Source organism: Protopterus annectens, chromosome 10.part0 (assembly GCF_019279795.1).
Source record: "Protopterus annectens isolate FY-2018-M chromosome 10.part0, PAN1.0, whole genome shotgun sequence".
NCBI lineage: Eukaryota > Metazoa > Chordata > Ceratodontiformes > Protopteridae > Protopterus > Protopterus annectens.
Genome location: NC_056744.1, coordinates 1475332652 through 1475357572, shown reverse-complemented (window position 1 = coordinate 1475357572; position 24921 = coordinate 1475332652). Strand labels below are relative to the sequence as shown.

Here is a 24921-nt window from a genome sequence, read left to right as displayed (position 1 = left end):
TCAGTGACTCCTCAGGTTCCAGTAAAGTTAAGAACAAATCCACTGTCAATAGAGTTGTTATTCCTTTTACTAACAAGAATAAACATATCATAAATATTCTGAATAAAAATTGGAGACTTTTAATGGTGGACTATAGGATCAAACATCTCGTTGATGAGAGACCCAGAGTAGCATATAGAAACATGTCTTCACTTGGTAGATTACTTTGTTATGACAGGGTTCCAAGATCCAACAGGTCAATTACTAAGATAGGCACCTACCCTTGCCATACATGTAATCAATGTAGATATATATCCAACACCGATTGTTTTACACATCCCTACACCAAACGTACTCATTTTTTTAGAAGCTATGCTGACTGTAGATCTGACTGCTTGATATACCTAGCTGAATGCCAGCAATGTAAAACTTTTTATGTTGGCATGACAACCAGAACCTTACGTGAACGTGTTAGGGAGCATATTTATGCTATTGCCAGAGGCAATGTTACCAACGCCCTGGCTAAACACGTAAAGGAACAAGGACAAACACACTCTTTTCAATTTCAGGTACTTGAGCTAGTCGCGAAAAATGGCAGATTAGGGGACATTAAAAACAAGATTGAGGAAAGAGAGGGTAGATGGATATTAAGATTACAAGCACACAACTTTGGTTTAAATGACAGATTAGCGCTTAAACCTTTTTTAGTCAACAGACCTTGAAACATTGATATTGGCATATGTTTTAATGATTTTTAGATTTTATGATGCCTGCATTTTAATTTATTAACATTAGGCTTATTGCTTCTTGATTCTTATTTGCTATTTTGAACAGATGATGTATTAGTCATGTATATTTAAACAGATGTCTTGGGGCTGCTTTTATGTCTGATGAAGCGTTAAACATAACGTGAAAGCGCTTACTCTACTGCAGTCTGTTCGTTTTGTGTGTCAATAAACCTGTTTTAACAACTGGAGCTACATCCTTTTTAAGTCATTTGGCTCATGGTGCACCTTCTCATATTTTATACAGTTGTCAAGAAATACAGTTCAAACAGTGAATGGCCAAGCACAGATTTCTGGTGCTTGCAAGTGTTGCTGGCTCTGCAGGTTGATTCACCAACTCTCATATGATGTCTTCTGCAAGTGAGCCAGTTATTTACCTGTCAACTGTCGTAACCCTTAATTCCCAACTTGGGGATTTTGTCAATGATACCTGGATGTGTTATTGTGTCAAAACCCTAAGGCAGATCACAATAGGTAGTATGCACTGCCTTACCTTACTCCAGGTCTATTACATGGAATCAAGGTTCTATGACTACATGTATGCTAGTAATAGTCCAGGTGTATGCAGCAGACCTGTGTGAGTTGTTGCTGTTACATTGGGTTCACTACATCTGATGTCCTTAAATAGGTCATCAAGGGTATGCATGATGACAACAGTATCATCTCATGGAGATTGAACAGGTAAAGGCATTTGACAAAAAGTCACACTGTGGTATTCAGTCAACACTGTCACATGTGGCTAGAAACAGCTATATCAAAAATGGTTAGACTAGTGTATAACATATCTGACATTGAACTATGTTGAAATGTGTGATGTGACATATATCTTATGTCCAGTGATTAGGTCAGTACATCAGAGGTGCCTTATAGGCCCTTGTCTGACTCTTTGTTAAGTAATGGACATCACAGATGACATACACATGCTGTATCCAAACACCTGCATGAAGAACTACAGATTGTGGGCAATCATTGACTACAACTGTGATATTAGTATAATGCACACAGTATCAATACATACCAAGACTGCTGCCACAGCCATGACGACACCTGCACTGAAGGGACACATGGAAGGATGTGTTGCATCAGGAACAGACACAAAAACTAAGTATTATGTTGACATCACACCCTATAATCACACCAACAGGTATGTGACCTGCTTCCTGGGGCACAGTATCAAACATTTTAACTGTCCAGACTTCTGCAGAATGTTCAGGCGGGGAATTCAATAAAGTCTACATGATTTTTTTTTTATGTATACATTGTGGTGCAATGTGTACACAATGCATACATTTGTAGATTAAGGGCTGCCTAGCAGTGCGCACACACAAGCATCCAGGGAAATTCCAAAGAATTCAAATTACCTCAAAATAAGGTGACATTTATGCAAATAAGACAGGTTGAGTGATCCAACAAGCAGAAAGTCATCTGTGTAGACTGTGTCAGTGTCTGTAGTATGTGTGTGTGGAATTTTTCCATATACAAGAGTCTAGACAGAGAGAAGGAGATGTAAAACTCCAGTCATATAGACATACCTCCCCTGAAAATGTTATGCCACATTCAGATATGCTGTGAAACTAATATTGTGGATGTTAGAAAGAGGAAGGGAATGAGTTAAATTAATAATATTTTTTTAATAATCTCTGCATGTTTGCGCTATGCAAAACAGTGTACAAAACATGATTAATAGAAAAAAATTAAAATTAAAAAAAGGAAGAAAAAGCATTTTATAATATTTAAGAACAAACAAAACCTCCAATCCAACACAAATAACTCCAAACGTTAGTTCTGATGAAGTTTGTTGTATTAAATCGAATGAAAGCGCTAAACATTATTTCCAGTGTCAGCAGTCTTTTTTAGCCCTGACATTACATTTTATAATATTTTTCAGAAATGTATTATAGGACCTTGCATCTGGTCTGTACAATGGTGCACTGGTGCTGTTGCCCAGTTCATACAGCTTTGAACCATGTAGTTTCCAGGCTGTCAACACAAACATGTATGCAAATGAGGTGGATGTCTTGAATAGCAAAAAGGAGTAAACGTGTCCACATATCCACTTCATGTAGGCTCCCACACCATATTGATATTCCCATTATATGTGTATGCCAGCCAAGTTGTGTGTCCCGTTACTTATAGGATTTTTTTTAATTCTGATGCATGTGTTTGCGCTGCATGCTGCATTGCTGAACATGCTCATGAGAAAAGACCATTCAGGTCATAGTGATGACATAGGCAGCAAGTAATTAAAACTTGATATATTCAATTATTGAGTTTGACTTTTGTATTGGCTATGCTGTGCAACACAGCACACAGTTTAAAGTATTTGCAAGGCACACTACCAATGTGACAGTGATGATGTAGGCAGCAATGAATGGAAAGCAGATATATTGAATGTCTACTTATTTTTGTTTATAAGCTGTGCTGTGCGGTGCATTGCATAGTTCCAAGTCGCACACTAAAATAGGGCCATTAAATGATGTTAATTACACTCTAGGCAGGCAAAATGCATAATAATTAGCCAATCACACATGGTGGACCTACAGCAGACCTATATAAAGTATGCATACACCCTACATTCTAATTTTCCCCCAATATTCTGGATCATTGGAGTATGGACTTGGGATTTTTAACTGAGATAATGCTAGGTTCTGCTGCAGGTCTGCTATATCTGTATGTGCTAGATGCTGAAGTCAATGCTACTGCTGCTGCTGACAATAGGCCTTGGCTGAGAAGGAGAAGAGTGTTCAGGCCCAGGGTAACCTTCCAGGACCTACATGAGCTGGAGATTGTAGACAACTATAGGGTGGACAGGGGCATATTACAAGAACTCACTGAGCTCTGCCTCCCTCAACTCAGAGCCAGCGCCAACAGTGGTGAACCCATACCAGTATAAACAAAGATATGTGTAGCCCTTAGAATACTAGTCACAGGTACCTTTCAAAGACCAACTGGAGAGATGATGGGGGTATCACAGGCATTCTGCATTCAGGATACTCTACTAGTTCCTGGATGCTATGCTACCACATGCCAGTGAGCACATATCTTTTCCACTCTCCCCTGAGGTGAGGCCCAGCAATATGCAACAGTTCTACTGTGAGGCACACTACCCTGAAGTACTGGGTGCCATAGATTGGACTCATGTACACATCAAGACACCACCTGGTGAGCAGGCTAGAATATACATTAACCAAAAGAGGTACCACTCCATCAACTTCCAGGTCACGTGCAATGCCCAGGGGATTATCCTGAATGTGTGTGCGCTGGTAGCCCTGGCAGTTATCACAACTCCCATATCTGACACACATCGCAGCTGTACCAGATGTTTGCTAGGGGGACATCCCACATGACCATTTACTGTGAGATGCCAGCTATGCCATGAACCCACTGATAATGACACACATCAGAAATGCGCACACATGCACAGACGAATGCCATAATCAGGGAACACGCACAAGCTAGAAACATCATAGAGCATGTGTTTGGGCTTCTGAAGTCACAATTCAAGTGCCTAGATATATCTGATGGAGCCCTGCAGCATTCGCCAACCACATGTGCAAATATAGTCACAGCATATGCTATGCTACACAATCTGATCCTGCAGAAAACAGCTGCAGCAGGATCTGCAAAGGGAAGGAATACACAGCCCCCCCACCAGCGCTTGGGTCACCACAGTCACAGTCACAGGAGGAATTGGAGGAGGAACTCCCTACTGATGTCCCTGTAGGCAGATGTAGGCGTGCTCAGTATGCCCTGGTTTTGATTAAGAGACAACATATAGCACATTCACTGACAACCTAGGGACCTAGGGAATGACACCTTACGCCTACTCACATACAGAAATTAAAAGTGATGCCAGGCAATGCACACATCCTGTACCTAGCCATGTACTGGCAGTGTACTGCTTTCATCTGACAGAGTCAGCCCTGAACTTCAGTTGTGTCACCTACTGCATTTGAAAGGTAAGTCCATAACCTACACAGTACTGATAAGGATTATTATGATATGGCATTTTATGCATGGATCTGGTACATTATGCAAATAAATATAGTGGGCTACTTGGACAGAAATGATATCCACATGGGACTACTACCCATTCCACTATCATTTTTTCATTACTATTCAGTAGGCCTCATGCATGGAATATTCATGCAGTCCTACTGCAACAGATTACTGGTACATCAGTTAAGGGAGGTGTTAGACAGTGGTGTTACATGATAGTCAGACTATTGTGTATCCCAGCAGAACACTTGGTGTTGTTCCTTCATCCCCAACACAGCAGTGTTCCCTTGTAACTGCTGTAACAACAACTGATCAATGGTATATCAGTATTCCAGGCAGTCTCAGGGCAATAACATAGAGATTGATCGTATGTTGTATGTCTTACATAATGCAGAAATTACAATGTACATATTTATGTAGGTGATTGTGTGAAAAATTACCCCTGCCTGTCAAACAGCTTGTTTGGCTCAAAGGACTAGGGCAATTAGCTTGTGTGGTGGCATTCATACTTGTAACCTAGAGGTAGCTACTTCTTTTGGATATGAGGTATTATTACATTAGGTATTTTTATGTTGTGTTTGACAGACTATCAGCCTGTGTGTTAAATGTAATATTATTAAGCTCTGTCAAACATTAATTACAACAGACAACTTTAGATAGTTGTAGCCAATTTTAGTGAAGTGAAGTAGTGCAGAAACAGGGACAGATGTCATTTTGTGTAACACATAAAGAAAGTCCCGGACTGGAGAACAGGTAGGTGTGGGCTGGAGTCAGTTTATAACTAATGAAAATCCCAGTGGGCATGCTCATACACTTAGTTAAACAGAGTGCAATTCTGTTGTTCCTCACTCAAAATGACTTTTTATATATAGATATGTCTACAGATACATAAATATATGTATATGTATCTGTCATTATCTCTCTCTCCCTATAGATATATACCTATCTCTATATGTATATATAAATACACACACACGAACACATACATCTCTGTCACTTCCCATATATCTACATAATACACACACACACACACACACACACACACACACACACACACACACACATGAACACCTCCATTTATATATACATCCCTGCTGTATACATAAATATACATGTTTATATTTGCTGAGTAAGGAGAAAATTACGGTCATTTGCTTAACAGGAGCTAGGATCACCATATTACGCATCCATTCAGGTAATTGGACCACAATTACCAATATGACTCAGTCATAGTCCATGAGAGAGTAAATGTCCTGAGATGTACCTCCCTAGACTATAAGAAGAGAGACATCATAGAGCTATCAGATTATGTGTCTCAGGCTGGTTTGAGCCTAACACTGAGCAGCATTTTACCTTCTTCAAGGATGATGCCACAATATGAACAAAATATGACTGACTTTAATAATTGGCTTAGTTTCTGGTGTCATTCTAAGGGTGTGCAGTATTTGTCAGCATGGAAGGAGATAGTTAACAGACCATGTTGCTTTGCCAGGGATGGTCTGTACCTCTCCCCTCTAGGCTTTTGAGTATTAGTTAAAACATTGTCTTCCCACATTGTGCCTTTTTTGCGCAATGCCAAAGTGAAAATACTTCCAACATAACAAATCAAAACCAAGAACATCTAAAGGTATTACTGCTCAATGCTAGGAGCCTAAACAAAAAACAAAACTCCCTAGAAGCTCTCATTACCCTAGAGAATCCTGATGTCTGTGTGGTCACTGAGACATTGTTTAAAGTCATGGAGAGCACATCAGCAGTGCAAGGTTATAATGCCTTCCACCCATTTAGACCAGCTACTTCACAGGCAGGGACTAAAGGTTGAGGTGTCTCTATTTACATCAAAAATAAATATAATTCAAAGCTGGTCAAACAGGATAATGCACTTGAGCCGCATCATGTTCAAATCACCATAGGTAAAATCCAATACTACTTCCTAGCAAGCTATAGGTCTACCTCTATGAACCTGGAAACCCATACCATGTACTTAAACTTATTAGAAACACTAACCATTCAACCCAATACCATATTTATAGATGACTTTAATTACCCCACTATTAACTTTAAATCCTATGTGACATCAAATGTACATACACATAGATTGCTGGATTTTGTAAACACAAATTTCTTGGACCAGATAGTCAGTACACCAACCAGGGGTGCAACTATACTGGATCTGTTCCATACTAATATGGGAGACTGCTTGACACCCCCCTATTGTAATGCCTTCCCTGTTAAGGTCAGACAACAAAATGGTCTCCTTTGAAGTAAAACTCAAACCTGGATCCCCAGCTAAACCAGGAATATTCAGGAACTATTTTACGGCTAACATTCTGCTATTAAGTGAGAACCTGGCAAAATGTCAAGCCCCCATATACCCTGAGAATACCTCTGCCTATGCAGAACTGTCCACAGAAACCCTGTACGAGCAGGTTAATAGCAGCATAGAGGCAGCTGTACCCACCAGGAAGAAGTACAGAACTAACTAAAAAAAATAAGCCACTGGTAAAATCACAAAATCAATCAACAATCAAATGTATAACAGGAGGAAAAAAATCATGGCAAAAATTAGGAGGTGCAGCACCCAGCAGGATAAAAGCACTCTCATCAAACTAAACAAACAACTGAGAGGACATAAGAAGTCTACCAAAGCCAAGTCTGAGGTAAGTTTGGCCACCCAGGCCAAGGACAACCACAAAGCATTCTTTAGCTATGTCCACAACCTCAAAGGCAATACATAATTGTGTGCAGAGCTAATTGTAAATGGAGCCACCTATACTAAGCCAGAAGATATAGCAAACCTCCTGGCTGATAAATTCAGCTTCAACTTTACTCCTCTCTTCCCCTCAACCTTTCCTCAGGAAATATCAAATATAACTCCCCCTACTATCACTAGGGAACAGGTCCTTAAGTGCTCTCTCTAAGACCAAGAACACTGGCTCAATGGGTTCAAACAATATTACAGGATGCCTTTTAAATAGCATGAATCATGACCTATCAGGCCTCTGGAATTACTATTTAACTGTAACATCCAATCCGGCTTCGTGCCTCAGGAATGGAGAAAGGCAACAGTCATCTCTCTGCACAAAGGTGGGCCATCTACAGACCCTGAAAGCTACATATCCATAAGACTCACTAGTCTTGTAAAGCCATGGAAAGAATTATCATGGAGATGATCAATAGAGATATAGTAAACTTGCAGACACTGGACCCATCCCAGTTTGGTTTCGTCAAGGGCAGATCATTTCTACTCAACCTGGTGAACTTCTTTGAGAAGGTCAACAAAGCAATGGATGAGGGCAAAATCATTCACACTGCCTACCTTGACCTGGCCAAGGCATTTGACACAATACCCCACTCAGGCATCGTTGACAAACTTAAGAGGTTAGGTACTAACCCGTAAGTCACCCAGTAGAAACCCATACATCACTCAGTGGATGGCTAACTGTCTCACAGACAGGATCCAGGAAGTTAGAATTGAGGACTCTACCTCTACAAAGAGGCCAGTCACAAGTGGAGTCCTTCAGGGATCAGTCCTTCGACCACTCCTTTTTGGCATTTACTTCTCAGAAGTCAAGGCCGATGTCTCTGGCTGACTAAATTTCAGATGATTGTAAATTAGGAGCTGTCTTTGAATCTCACACTGACAGAAATGTTCTCCAGGAGGGGCTGACAGACAAACAACTGGTGTCAGAACCATGGACTAAAACTAAATGCCAAGAAATGCATGATATTATCCTTTGGGAACTCATCCATCCCTGGTAACTATCTTATTGACAACACACCCCTTAGAGTTCACCCAGTAGTCAGGGACTTAGGGACACACTTAGATAGTAATCTAGTCTTTGATCATCATGTGTCTGCAGTGGTGAGGAAATCCTTCTATGTTGCACAACTTATAAACAAAGGTATGGCATCTAAGTCCAAGGAAGACATTGTTCCACTGTATTCAGCATTCATCAGACCTATCATTGAGTACAATGCCCCCTTTGGTATGTACCTAGCCAGGCATATGCCACAACTGTAATGTCCACAGAGGTTCCTTATTAAAATAATACAGGGCATAAGTAATAGGTCCTGTGCAGACTGCCTCAGTGCCCTAGCCCTGTATTCTGTCTCCTACAGGCTGTTGAAGGGAGATCTATGCCTGGGATACAGGGCATTGTCAGACCCCAATCTGATGGACCTCCTGCATATCCGCAAAACAAACAGTACCAGAATTACACATTCTAAAGATTTAAGCCTTGCCTGTGATATAAATAGGACCTACTGGAGAGATAGGTATGTATCCCAGAGACTACTCCAGCTATGGAACAGGCTCCCTATCCATGTGAAGCAGAGTTCCTCCCTAAACCAATTCAAGTGCAGCTTGGACAATTGGATGGGAAACCAGAAATCCATCCCTGATTTGGTACCTATGTGTCTAATACAAACCGGTAACCTGTAAATGGTTCATCACCCAGGCCTATGCTTACACTTATCAAGGGTATCAGAAATTGTCAGAGATTTGGGATGGATGGCTAGGCTGAAAAAGGCCCTTGTGGTCATTAGCCTAGTAAACACCTATGAACCTATTTGTGTACATCTGTATTGTCCTACATACCCTGATAATGGTAATTAAAGCTGCACTATGACACATATATAATGTTTCCCAAAGGACAAAACATAAGGGCACTGCAGTAGATAATACACTTACAGCCCCCTGTGCCTGCTGTAACACTAACAGGTGGAGTAATGTATAATGTTGTCTATGTATGCATTGACAGGGCACATTGGTTTTGCCCACAGGCCTGCCCATCCAAATGCAAACAGCCACATATTGGCAAAATGGCTACTGCAACCACATAGCTTGGATTAAAAAAAACTGTTATCTGACTGCCAGGCTACTAGATGTAGATAACAGTAAGAAGCAATGTCACTCTGCAGGCCACACAGACTGTTCAACACAAGCCTAGTTTATGTACTCTGCAAGTAGTTCACTTGCAGTCATGTATAAAACAGACTACAGCTGTGGTGCATTCGATAGGTAGTGTAATCTATACTGTGTAAGACTAGATAGGTAGGGGTTCTAATCTTATTCCAGGCCACTTGGTGTGTGTGTGTGTGTGTGTGTGTGTGTGTATGTGTGTATGTGTGTGTGTGTGTGTGTGTGTGTGTGTGTGTGTGTGTGTGTGTGTGTGTGTGTGTGTGTGTGTGTGTGTATGTGTGTGTGTGTGTGTGTGTGTGTGTGTGTGTGTGTGTGTGTCTACCTGCAAAACAAATGAGAATGATCTGCACTTTCTGGTCCTTGCAGTTGATGACTGCCTCCAAAACCTTGTCTTCCGCAAGGCCTGTTGATGTCATGTACCTTAAGACTACCAACTGTCATTCTAGTATTAGACTTCAGCAATGGCATGTGCTATAAGTACTGGGATCTGTAGTGTGTGAGACTAGGTAGGTAGGAATTCTAATCCCACTCTACTGCATGCCACTTGGTGTGTGCGTGTGTGCATGTGTGCATGTGTGCATGTGTGTGTGTGTGTGTGTGTGTGTGTGTGTGTGTGTGTGTGTGTGTGTGTGTGTGTGTGCATATCCCTGCAAAACAAATGAGAATCCCTCATTGACTACCACACTGCAATGGTTCTGCACTTTTGGCCCTTGCAGTTGATCCCAGCTTCCAAACTCCTGTCTTCCACAAGGCCTGCTGATTTCATGTACATGAAGACTACTGACTGCCATTCTGATGTCAGATTTCAGCCGTGGCATGTGTGAAAAGTACTGTGATCTGTAGTGGGTAAGACCAGATAGGTGTGTGGAACACCACTGGTTACAAATCAGCAATTGGAGGTGGATTCCCTAATTTGAGTATGAGTTCTCTCAGTGAGCCATTTAGTGATCCCTCTAATGATATTTCTGGCCTATGTGAGAAATTTTGTCAATGATGCTTGAGTGGGGGATAGTGCCACATATCTTGGCTTAGTCCAAGGGGGTGTATGCACAGATGTCCCCTCATCCAGGTTCTTGGTGACTGCCTCATACATGTCTTCCAGGTTTAACAGACATGATCTTCCTTTTAGAAATCTAAACTGTGTAATACCAACTGTTTTTAGATTGCATATATCTTTGCTGATCAGGTCCATGATGATGTGTCCCATGAGTTCACAGATATGGCTATTCAGGCTAATAGGTATATAGTCCCATGGTCAGTGGATGTACTACATCTGAGCAAGGAGATAACAGTTGTCATTTTCTAATCAGCTGGCATACAGCCAGTCATTATACTATGACTGCAAGGAGTTCACAATGGTGTTAGTAATCCTTGTTGGATCCCATGTAGAATGCAGCTTGGGATGTTAGCAGGTCAGATATTAGATGCTGTGTTTCCTTCTCAGAGAGGTCATTTATGACCTGCTGTATAGACATAGAAGGTATGGGACAGATTGTAGGAATATCATGTATGGTATGTGTGGTGGGGACAGGGGAATAAAGTTGTCACAGAACCTGTCAGACAACAGGTTAGCTATGTCTACAGGCTCATTCTATGTGGTATCATTAAGTAAAAGTTCACCAATAATCTGGACCTTTCCTCTTAGGGTACATATGTAGCTACACTATGCCTTATGGTCATCCTTTGTGGAGGAGGCTAATTGTCACATACTTTCTTTTGCAGGATGTCACAACACTATTTGTTTTAGCTGAGCAGGGTGTGCTTCCATTTTAGGGAGGGCTCTCTCACTCCAAATGTCACACAGCAATGTCCACATATTACTCTCCAGCTTGATAATGGCAGTTGTCCACCAGGCAGGTTTGATGTGCCATGAGGACTTGTTTTCCTCCTGTCAGGTACAGCCAAGTCTATGCAGTTGTACAGGTGCTTACATAAATCAGTGGTGTAGAGCTTGGCATAGTTGCCTGTTCCATCTGATTGAGGAGTTTCAGTCAACCAATTTATACCATCTCATAGGAGGTTATAATATGCTTTGTTGAAGGTTATTGCTGTATTCACTGTAAGGGAAGGGGGGTGATCAGGTGTGATACTTACTTTTAATGAGACTAATTTGAGGTCAGATCTTACCAGGCTGGACCTCACAGTAGAGGTGCTACAGTGGTCACCCATATTGGTAACCACCTGATGTAGTCCATTGTCTCCCCATGTGGGGATGTCACAACACTAGTTCAGGGCATTGTATTTAAGGATGTGGACTAACCTTTGGGCTAGTGAGTTTGAGCATGAGTAACTAAAACAATCAGTAGGTAGTTAAAGTTACCCCAAACCATGTTGTTGTGATGTATCTTGATAGACACAAGTAGATTCAAATAAGGTCAACAGTGTCCTGATTCATAGAGTTGCTTCTGTAGCTGGCAAAGGCTTGATTAGCTGCTCTTCCACCAGTGAATAGCACCTTCAGTGTGTCTGCTGTTTAACTAGTCTGGATGTGTATCCATCTTTAATGATTATGTATACACCATCTGCATTATCTTGCTCACTGTCAGTTTGAGGTCTGAGCATATGGAAGGATGTGTAGGCTGGTTTGGCTGTGGTGCTGTCCATAGCCTCGAACAAGGTGTCAGTGACTGTGCAAAGGTCTGCATGTTGCAAGGTGGTGACACCTTCCAGTGAGTGGAGTTTAGTGTTGATATTCCTAGTGTGTAGCAGCATAACTGTAATGTTGTTTGAAGATGGCATTTTCTCATTGGAAAGTTTCCCTTGAGACAACACCTATAAGATGCACTATGGGGATGTCAAAAGCATTGACCAGTGCACAAAATCCCAGGGGTGACAAATGAAGACCATCTCTGGCAAAGCATTGAGGTCTGCCGAGCAAGTTATCCCAGGCTGACGTGTAGTGCATCCCTACACACCAAGCCAATTAAGACTTCAATCATTTTCCATGTGTATTGAGCCATCATCCTAGGTGAAGGTCAAATGCAGCTGAAGGCTATGAGCATAGTCACCAGAGACACACAGTCCATAAGCTCAGTCATTTCTCTGCATACAGTCCAGTGAGGCATGTCTCAAGTTGTACACACCAACAGGAACTATGACATCATCATAACATTACCTGATGTTGACAGACTTGAGTGCATGTGTGGTATGGTGTATCCTGACACCTCACAGACAGCTAACTGTGATCTTTCCCATACATAACCTAGTGAGAGGGACATCAATGTGTCTCATGATGTAATCACCTATGAATAATAGGTTTGATTTTGTATTTTGCCTCAGGTGTTTGACCGGTGAGACAGTGGTGCATGAACTATTATGCTTACTGTGTTCTGCAGAGGTATGGTTATGTGTAGAGAGCTTGCATTTGGGTTACTGAGGTGTCTGTTATTTGTGTATGCATCTGGTAAGGAGCTCCACACATGCAAGTGTGTATGATGTGGTTATAGGTGGAGTAGGAGGTGAGGTATGCATGTTGGCAAACTGCCCATTGTCATATGTACTGACTGGTGTGTAAGACAGCATGGAATCAAAGTTTGTAATATAGTCACATTTCTCACATGTTGTGTTTGTGTGGCATTGGAGTATAGGGGTAGGCATGCTTTGCACATCTCATCAGCAGTCATTGATAATGCCATTAGCAATAGACTCTTGCTTGTGTGTGCATCACAGCAGGCCATCATTAGGCAGTGGTCTGATAGATGATGAAATGTAACACTTTATGACCTTTATGTTATTCTCCTAAATTAAACAGCATCTGACAGTGTGCCATAACATGGTTGAATAAATATGATGCTTTGCCAGGCATGTGGCCCTTACATTAACCATAATCCTGTTATTAGGCATGGATGCAATAGCATACCTACAAATTTGACAGTGTGCAACTTTAGCAAAGTTAGTCTCATGCTGCTGCACCCTTGGGGTTGCCAGTGTCAAACACACTGTCCGTAGGCACTCCTTGCAGTGAAGATGTAGGTTCATGCATGCACAGAGACCTTGTTCAACTCTGCAGTCATAACTTTGGCCTTGCAAGTCTACAATGCCTGTCAAGCAACCAGACAGCAAACTGGATGTAATGTGACATTTTGTGGGAACACAGACATGTTCTTGTAACATAAATGTACAATATGACATACCTAGGACATGTTGTAGGTAGACACACTTTGGCCAAAGGTGGCCACTCCTCTGCAGTAGGCCTCAGATCCATGTCATGCAGATGTCCAACATTAAGCTGTTGAAGGTTAGGCTGCATTAATTGCTGTTAAACTGTCACCTAACATGAATCACTGTCGCTGTGGTGCTTGTTCTAGCAACCTTGGAAGACTATGTCAGCTGACATTGAACACCATATTGTGACACTCCAGCTGTGCTCCTAATCACCATCTGATCAGTACCCTCGTGAAATCCTAATAACCCCAGAACACAAGGCAAAATATATGCAAAACGCAAATGATTGCTCTGGTTGCTAATCAAGGCAACTACCAGAAAAGGATATGTCAAGCCTACAGAACCTTGCATGGCATGGGACAACTATGTGGATGAACAAACAGGCTGTGGCCTGCTTCTCATCTTGAGCTTGGTACCCACATTTTTCTTCTGGTGAGAGAAAATGTATAGTATCCCAGGAGACAGAGCTTGTGGTGAGACCAGCAGTAGTAGTTTCTAGGTACCAGCAATTAATGGGACTCCCCTCTTTTCAACATTCTTCAAAAGATAATTGTGTCATTTCAGTACACACAGCTTGAATGGTGTCCAACTGTGGAATAACTGTGTAAAAACTCCATTATCTTCACAGGGTGTGCATTGTTCGCCTGTGCTCTGTACAGACATAGATACCTTGAATGACTATTTTCTTGGAAACCATGATGGAATTAACTGTAATACTGAGTTGCACACAGGATAACTACCATGCAGTGACAAGCACTGTTACCAGATGTCCCAGTAGTCTGATATTTAAAGTTATGAAAATAATTATCATGGAGATAATCAGTAACAATGTAGTACACCTAGAGACACTGGACCAAACCCAGTTTATTATTGTCAAGGGGAGATCATGTCTACCTTAACTGGTGGGCCTCACTGACTTAATCTATGCAATGGATGAGTGGAAAATGCCTCACTCCTCCTACCATGGCCTGACAAGGCATTTGACACTATTAGGCCATCAGGCATTGTTAAAAAAATGGAGAGGTTATTTACAAACTAGTATGTCAGCTGGTGGATAGCCAAGTGTCTGATCGTCATTATCAGGGATGATAGCTTTGTGTAGTCCATCACTACAATGAGGCCAGTTACCAGTGGACTTCCCTCACATATTATTCCTGGAACCACCCCTCTAGCCATTTCCTTCTCTGACATCATGGCCACTGTCAGTGACCTCAGACTGATTACATTTGCAGATGATTGCACATTAGGATCTGTCACTGAATTCCACACTGAACCAACAGTTATCCAGGGTGGGCTGACACACACATTCAGTTGTTGTCAGAGCCCTTGACAATTACTAAATTCCAAGGAATGTACAATACTATCTTTTGGAAAGTCATCCACCCCAGGTGAATACCATGTGTCCACACACCTCCAACAGGTGACCCAGTAGTCAGGGACTTATGGACACTGAGAGTGAGCTAGCCTTTGACTTTCACCAGTCAGTAAGATGTGGGGATTCATTCATTGTTGCACAACCTATAGAGAAAGGTATGGTATATAATTCCTAGAATGTCATTGTTACACTGTATTTGGCACTTATTACACCTATCATTGAGTGCAATGCCACCTTTGGTATGTAACTACACAAGGATAGCCAAAAACTGCAACAGCCACAGAAGTTTCACAATAAACTAATACATAGTGTATATAAAATGTCCTATGCAGACCATGTCAATGCTGTAACTGTGTATTCTGTCTCCTACATGCTTTGGAGGGGAGGTGTATGGCTGGCAGAAAGGGAGGTGTCAGATCCCACTGTGTACCTCCTACATATCCAAGAGAGGAGTAGCATGATAATTACCTGTTCTGCACACCTACACCTTCACAGTGGTATAAATAGGACATGCTGGAGAGACATGTATGTAGCCCAGAGACTGGATCCTATATGTAACAGACTCCCCATCTATGTGGAACACACTTTCATTTTAACGCACATGATGTGCAAGTTACGCAATGGGATGCAAAACAAGACAATCATAACTGGTTTAGAACATGTGCCTAATGGACACAAGGAAATTATAGATGTTTCATCTCCCATGCTACAGCTTGTAGATGTCTCAGCTTCCAAAACTATGCTTACTTATCAAGAGTACCAGACCTTGTCAGAGATTAGGGATGCATGACTACCTTGAAAGAAGCCATTGTTCTTGTTAGCCTATTATACACATATGAACCTATGGAGCCATGCACCTATACTGCTTTACCTTTCTGAGGACATTTTTCTTCTTTGCTGACATTCCATCCTGTGCTCTGACTTTGATGGGTTTATTGTACCTGTGTACCCATAGGTGTGGCCTGCACAGTTCTGAAATTGAAACATAAACTGTTCCATGAGACATCTTTCATTGTGTAAGTATACAGCCATTACAACATCAGCCAACATAATGTACACAAAATAATGTGGTTTACTCATTACAAATGGTAGCATACAATATCTGTCAGTGACCAGTACAAGTGGCATGTCAAAGGCAACAATGGATGAATCAAATACAAAGTAATTTATATAGTCACCCTGTGCATCAGACAAATAGCTTCATTTCTTTGCATCAATGACAAGGATGACAGGGATGTGGCACAGGTATCCCCCACTTGCACACAGTGTTTTGGGTGATGCATGAGACATAGCCTGACCCAATAGGCTGGCAAGCATATGTGTGAGTCAGGAAGGGAAGCAGCCAAGATGGACCATGGAAATGTGGCATGTGTGTCTGTAGGTGGCCTGATTGTGACACTGGTATGTGAGTATCTGTGTGAGCACAGTCAAACTGTGCTAGCCCTATGTGCCTATATGTTGGGCAGCCTTGAGCTGTGCATGGTAGAGATGACAGTTCACCATCTCCATCCCCAAACATGGGAACTGTCACTGCCAGGAGTCACACTGCCACCTCTATGCCCAAGGTCAGAAGGGGGCTACTACCTGAGGTTGAATGCTGTCTGCTGGGACCATTTCCTCCATGGGAACCCCCAAGAACATGAGCCCAAGGCCTATCATGTCTTGGTGTGGACAGCACACTCCCCTCTGGAACACTGGATGTACTGCCACTACTGAAGCATGACTGTACATGGCCACATGGACTCTCAGCAGATGTAGTTGCTGACCTATGTCCACGAGTCCGGCGCTCAACTCCAACGAGATGTTCCATCACAGACAGTGTGCATTCCAAGACAGATCTGTCTCAGACCAAAGTCTTTCCACTGCATCGGTCAACCGATCTAGGGTATAAGTAACATGGTGGAGGCAGTCATGGATGTCAGACTGTGCTGCATCCATAACACTGAGCATTTATCTGGAGTTCTTTTCAGAACATGCCTGTGCCTCCATGATAGCTCTAAACACACACCAAGTGAAATATGATGAGACACCTGTAACAGGTGGTGGAGGAACAGCAGGCCTCCTATGAACACCCCTATCAATTCACCAGTGTGGAACCTTGCCAGCTCTTTGGCTGTTGCCAGTATTGACACTCACTGCAGCCATAGTAGCCACACTTCCTGTTCATTGTCCCCACCCTCTGACTATCCAATATTGTGGCCTCAGGGACTGAGTATCCATAGGAATACTGACTGTATATGGTGATAATGAGGGCAGAAGAGGGATGTAAACCTCTGTGACAGATTCATCCCCTGCAAGCCCCACATGTGCTCACTTTGGCCACCATCATCATCAGAGTCTGAAGAGACACTGACAGGTTGTGAAGAGGACAGAGACCAACCCCCACCCCGGTTACCTGTGATTAAAAGGGAAAAGCAGTACATTAATACTGCACTACTATGCTCTGCAGTACTGTGTTGCAATATATGTTAAGCTGTATACACTGCTGTCACTATTACACACTTGTTTAACCCCCAACCTCTTATAGTAGGACATGAGGACATTATTTTCTAACAAACATCTGTAGTTACTTGTAAATAAAAGCTCTGTAAACAAGAATCTCATAAGCAATAATGATGTACACTGTTGACATTTGTCAGAACAGGACCCTAATCATTGCAACTCATATAGACCAATTTCTTTGTTGAATAATGATTAAAACCTATTTATGTCAATTATGGTCAATATATTGAAAATACCCATATCTAAAATAATTAATGAAGACCAAACTGGTTTCATACATAGCAGGCATTCACAGGATAATATTAAAAGAGTATTAACTCTGATAGATTACCTCAATAGAGGAAACCATGAAGCATTGATAATAGGTCTGGATATTCAAAAGGCCTTTGACTCCTTAAATTGGGGTTATTTATTTAAAGTCTTACAGTTATTTGATTCCCCCCTTTTTATAACAATGATAAAGAAAATTTATGAAAATAGTCTAGCATATGTCAAAGTAGGTCCCTTTACTTCCAAAGCAATCCAAATCACTAGAGGTACTAGAAAAGGATGTCCCATGTCCCCTTTCCTATTTGGTCTGGCCATAGAAATACTTGACATTTTAATGTGTAATAACCCAAAGATAAGAGGTATAAATATATATGACCAATATATTTCTAAAATAATAACAATTGCTGATAATGTCTTACTTACCTTACCCAACTCTAAGGAAGTGTAAGGTGAAGTGGATATAGTAACAACAAATTTCCAAAAAATCTCAGGACTCTCCTTCAACAAATCTAAATCAAAATACTTATTATTAAATAAAAAAAGAGCATACAGGTTCCAGTTAATCATATTATTTGAAACCAAGTTTCAACTCTGGACTAGGAATAGTGCTAGGCAAGAATATAGATGAAAACATATAGCTTAACTATGCTAAAGCCATAGACTTTATCAAGACATTAATACGCAAATGGAATAATTTGTTTATAACATCTGATGATAGGTTACAACTGATAAAAATGGTTTTGTTACCTAAAATATTGTATATAGCACAAGCCCTTATACTTTCACCAGGAAAGAAAACACTTAAATAAATCACTTAAACTTTGATGAAATTCCTATGGTACCCCAAAAGAAATAGAGTGGCATATTCTCATCATATCAGAAAATGGGAACAAGTGGGGGTAAAATTCCCAGAGACTGATACTTATATAAAGGCATCTATTATTAAAATAGTGATGAATTGGATAAATCCTAGATACTCTTCCAATCAGAAACAGTTGCACTCCATTATACTAATGAATGAAAATTAGTTATCAAAGAATGCTTTGGTACCTGACAAAGATAACAAGATATGGCACTATTTAAGTTTAAATTTACAGTATAGTACAACAAAATTAACTAAACTAACACTAATAAATAATATTTTGATGTGTTTAGAAAATTCATTAACACAAATTTAGATATAAAACTGTGGCATAGATTTTTAATACAATTTACTATTACAAGGGATTTCCCTGATAAAACACATAGAGAAATTTTTGGTTTATGGGAAAATAATAACCTATTTTGCTGGTTGCATTGTACTGAAAACCAACAAGCTTTGAGCACACAAAGTAGTGTCAACCTATGGTCTATCCCCTAATGATTGGTTGGTTCTTCAGAGTGTCACAGCATACACTAAGGATCTGTGTAGAATAATACATAACTCATCCTTCAAAACCATACCAAAAATTATAAATTGGATTTTTGGAGTTCTATATAATAATATCAATGCTAAGAATGAATTATCATATCTGTATAACACTTTAATTGTCTATAAGACAGCTCCTAAAGATCTTTACTGGCAATGCCTAACTAAAGTCTTTCAACTATCATTATCAATGGAAGATAAAACAAACATTTTATTTTCAGTTAAACTAATTTCTTACTCACAATTCTGGAGGATTTGTTGCTAGAAATTTCTACACAGATCTATTAAACCATATTGGAATTAGATTAACAAATTTCTTCAAGCTATCTATACTGATATATTTGTTTTGACAGAGACTTTCATTTTACTGAATGTTGTTAATAGTAATAAATATGAAGAAAGATGACCTGTATTTGTTGCGGACAATGTTAGCGATAACCAGAAAATGTATAACTAGAAGATGGAACACCCACAATGAAAGAATTCCTATCATCACTGAAGAAATGCATACTAATGGAGAAAAAAGCTAAAGAGTTAAGAACTTTTCCTTAGCCATTGGTTAATAGTCCGTGGAGGAAAGTTTTGAACTTGATTGATACCCTACAGATGGAACCAAACTCTTCCTAGCTATCATAGTTTATATATTAACTTATTATTTAACTGCACATGTTTTTACCTGAATCCTTTTTGTTAGGCTGAACGTAAATACTGTAAATAGTTATTGAATGTTATGAATGTATTAAATTATTGTGTTATTTCATCAAAATAAAAAATCATTTGAGTAAAAAAAGTCTGCACAGTTGGCATATATGGCAATTTGTAATGTCTTGACAATACTGTCAAATCTATCAGTGTGCTCACACCTACAAGGTATAGGTATGAGTCAAAACAGTGTAGAGTCAGAAAATATCTGTGCAGTTGGCAATCATCCAGACAGTACATCAATCCAACTAGCAGGCCTGGGATGATACCTAAGTGAATACATTGCCCTAAATCTACATATTTAGCAAAACAGTGTTGTGATTACCAGGAGCACTGCCTCATCTGATTCCTGACAGTCCCATGAACATTTGATGGTAGATAATGTAAACAGCACTACATGTTGCTCTATAATTGAGTAATATGTTGAAATATCCCACATTTATAGTAGCTACTGTGTTAATTGGTATGTTGGTCACAATCTGAGCATGACATTCAAAGTGCTGCTAACTTCTTCCCACCAAAAAACACCTGACACTCATGTAAAACTATGTATACCCTGACACACTGAATGCTACATTATTCCAGTGATGATCCAATTAGCCATATCTGGATGCTCCTCTTGCATGGAAATGGAGGCATTAATGACACACTTTGTGATGGATGCCTGGGAGATGTCCTGTGTTACTAGGATTGCCAGAAATTCCTCAGTGGCTGACAGTGGTTGTTCTGCTGCAGGGCCTCCACCAGTGACATCATGATCCCTGGCCATGTCCACTGTTCTTCTGTATGTGGCATTGATAATATCAGTGGCACAGTGTTGCACCTGCTCAAATGTCCTGTTGTGATGATCAATAGAATTAACATCGCTGATTAGGTCAGCCCACAATGCTGCCCACTCTTCCGTGTTTGCCCTCCCCCTGGACTGCAAGAACTGATGGTGTTGACACAATGCCTCCAGGATGATGTCATTTTCAGCATCTGTAAAAGGGCTTGACATTGAGGATACATATTTTCTGAAAGACAACAAAATGGAAACACATCAGGATCACATGCACAGGAGTACAGTATGTAGAGATACATCAATAAAGGATGGCTAGTAGTAATTACTGCTTGATTACACATCTCATATTCAACAGTGTGCAAGCATACAATGGGTGTGGATGCAAATAGGATAGTAACAATAGTAAGCTATTCCTGTTTGTGCCATGACAGATACTGATGCATGACCACACACCCAAAACAGGAGTCCATTGTAGTGTGGCTCCTAAGGATAAACCCCCTTATAATATACAAAAACAACTGTGCCAAGCAAATAGCAGTGTACTATTACAACTGTTATCAAGGGAAATTTCCAGGAGATCGGTGTACCTAATTACCACAAAGCATTCTACCTTTATTGTACTCTAATTCCTCTGTAGGTGTAACACATCTGGAGCTCAATGACATGTCATCAGTACAGTTCTAAGAAAGGCTTAACAATGTAATCCCCATTCCAACTAGATGCACGTACTAAGGTATATTCAAACATGTGCATCATGTTGGAAACAAAATAGTTACATATCTGATGGAGTACAATGCTCCTCTGTTGAAAGGTACAGATATATAAATATTGTGCCAACAAGTTCACCCTGCAAAGTAACTCTTGTACGCAATGGTTTCCCTAGCTTGATGTTTGCCTTTTCAACATGGTTCCCATTAAGAAGTAATTGCCTCTGAAACAATCTGTGTTTCTGAAATAGTAATTGCAGCCTTCATAGCTGATTTGTAGTGTAATCAGTAAATCCCATGCAAACACTGAATAAGGTATAAGGCCTCAGTGTAGACTATAGCCTGTTTCTCATATGCTGGGCTGTAAATTACTGGGGTAAAGATACTATGTCATTACAGAGAGAATGTTTGTAGCAGTTAGTTTTTACATACAGATGTGTGAGCTACAGGTTGAAGCTGAAGCTGATGCTGCAGGCAATATGCATAGGGAGAGGCGGTGAACTCTTTGCAGGGCAACAAGCTTTAAGACTAAGTGTGAGACTTGTGGAAGCCTTGTTGCATAGGCAGAGCCAGATTGAGGGGAACCCATCCCACTGGAAATTAAGTTATGTGTTTAAGGTAAGTATGTTAGCCAAAGGTATCACGAACAGAATAAAAGGAAAAATTATTGTTGTGTCTTAGAAAAAGGTAGGATGTACATTAACCATTATTTCATGCAGTTGGGCAACTGCCAAGTCACATGTTATGTCATGGTAGTCCCCGGTTATGTGTGTGATGGCAACCCGTGTGTCTAGTACAACCTCCATATGTGTATATGTTACTTGTGCAGCTGTGGTTGTCTGTAGCATCACTACCAAATCATTGTGACTGTAGTCTGATATTACTAGGACACAATTTCAGTACATACTTCAAAATCCTCTGGAAATTCAGGCTAATGCATGACCTGACATTCTGTGCATTGTCTGGTGTTGTAATAAGAGTAGTTGAGTGGTCCTATCTGTAGGCCTTTGACTTCTATTATTTAGAAGCAGATCTATCCTGCTCTGGGTGGATACATAGGTGATGAGACAGACATACGTATCACAATTTATAAGGTTGATGTCCATATGCATGTATTTTCAATGCTAGACCAGCTGTAGTTGAACCCAGGAACATGTGTATCAAAAAGTAATGCTCTCAATGCATTTTACAGATGGAGCTACAGAGTCACTGTTACAGTAGGTGCATTTTTACATGCTGCAGATATTCCACAGTTATCTGATGTTGTATATCTCACATCTATTATTATGTGTATGGCTTTAGAGTGCTGTATTTGTCTACCAGAGTCCCAGTTAAAATCCTGATTTTCCATTAATGTTTTAGCAAGTGTATTTTTACATGTTGAACATATAATTGCAATGTTGCCTGCTATTAGATACTTCACAGACATCTATTCTTATATGTATGGTTTTACAGTGATGTATTTTCTACTAGAGTCCCAATTACAGTATTAGTTTTCTATTAATCTCTTAGCTGATTTGCATGGTGCTGCATGATGCACAGCATCACTTAAACATGCTTAATGATGGGAACTTGAATATTACTATGTTTTGACTAAAACATCTGTGTTAGCTAGCAGCTGTGTGGCTTGGCGGGTTGATCCACTGGCCTGCAGGTATGATGGTCCTGGGTTCAAAATAGAGCGCAGGTATACTTTTTAAATGTGATTAATATTTTTGCAAATGCTTATATCAATGTAGTGCTATTTAGCATAGCTAAGCAATGCAGCACACTGCACCGCATCATGCAAAAAAATCTGTAAAGAAAAGAAAAATGGGGAGATAGGATAGGGGTGAAATGGGGTGCAAGTAGAGGGAAAACACAATGAAAGGCAAGTAGGTATGTGCAGGAAGTGTGTAGGAAAGAAAAATCCATTTCTTGAACAGCAACAATTGTGCACTTTCACAGATTCTTTATCAGAATTTGGACTGTCACCCCTAGAGATGGGTGACAACAACATGTGTGTTGTCAAGCCAATTGGACCAAATTAAGTGTGTTCAGTGGACACGTGCAAAATAGAGAGCTATGTATGGGATGATATTTTGTCTTGTAGGACAGGTGCCCTTTTTTTTTTAATTTGAGAATGGAATGTTGGGGAAGGGACGTAGGTATGTATGCGAGTGGTAGTTTGGGAAGGTGAAGATGCTTTTATAGACAGACAAGACAGCAGACAGGGCTGGTGTGTGACACAAGAGGAGGGTGAACACCTTGATTGGGCAGGGTGTTGTGGAATCCTAGTCCCATGGATGTCAGACATAATAGCTGTGTGACTCAAGTTCTCAACCATGGGACTGTCAGCACTGTTCCTTCTATGTTCCAGAGGAGGTAGTGGTAGATGCCAGCACTCATAACCAGGTTGCCCCACCAGGATGGACAGCACGGTCTCCATCTGGTGCAGGCATACTCTGACAGTGCAGTGCAGTGCAGCAACCTATGCACCATACCTGGCAGTTCCTTGTGGGTGGCATAATCACCCCCTCCACTTCCATTCCCAGATCACCCCCTCCACTTCCATTCCCAGCAGACTGTGGGTCAGAACTACACGATGATGCAGGTAGTGCAGGGGCAGTAGAGGGGAGCACCACCGGGCTGTACCCAGACATGCTGGACCCTGGTGCCACAGCCGGGGAGGCCAAGAAGGTGGATCACCTGGAACCAGCCTACCTTGTCACTCTGTGGAAAATAAATATAAAGATAAGGTGAAAATAAACATAACCAAACAAATGTTATTATTAACATAATAGAACATAATAATGATTAATCAGAAGAAACACAAAGGAATATAATGAGGAACACAGCAATAAATAATGTAAATATAAGTATTTTAACAGCAAAACAGTATGACATGATACATAAGGCCAACACAAGGGGTAGTTACAAAAATATGTATTATATAAAACCATAATAATAAAGGACATTACTAAATTAAAAAAGAGAAGGAGTGGAGTGCGAAAGAGAAAAATATCATTAGTAACTTCACAGGTAATACTACTATACAGACTACTACTACATACTTCTACATATGTACAATTTCATTTGCGAGTACAGTGACTGTAACTATTGTATAGATGATGTTGCATATACATAGCTCTTAACCTGCTAGTATGGGACAGTATGGGGCAAGCTTTAACACATGATGGTACAGAGGCACAACTACACAGACCATTTGTACATAGTGTGCTCATACATTAGTAGCAAGGTGTTCTGATGATGAATTTGCCAATAAATTGCATTCCAAGTAATGTCACATGTCTGCTAATCAAGGACCACACATATGGGGCATTAG

At 40.6% G+C, this 24921-nt stretch overlaps 1 protein-coding gene across 1 annotated transcript in view; it reads right to left on the bottom strand.

Annotated features, from left to right (window-relative positions):
• Positions 1 to 20679: 20679 nt before the first annotated feature.
• LOC122814307 (E3 ubiquitin-protein ligase TRIM39-like) overlaps positions 20680 to 24921 on the bottom strand; it is a 143385-nt gene continuing 139143 nt past the window's right edge. The window contains exon 4 of the mRNA XM_044086894.1: positions 20680 to 21121. Coding sequence (XP_043942829.1) covers positions 20680 to 21121 — 442 coding nt within the window. The remainder of the gene's footprint in view (positions 21122 to 24921) is intronic.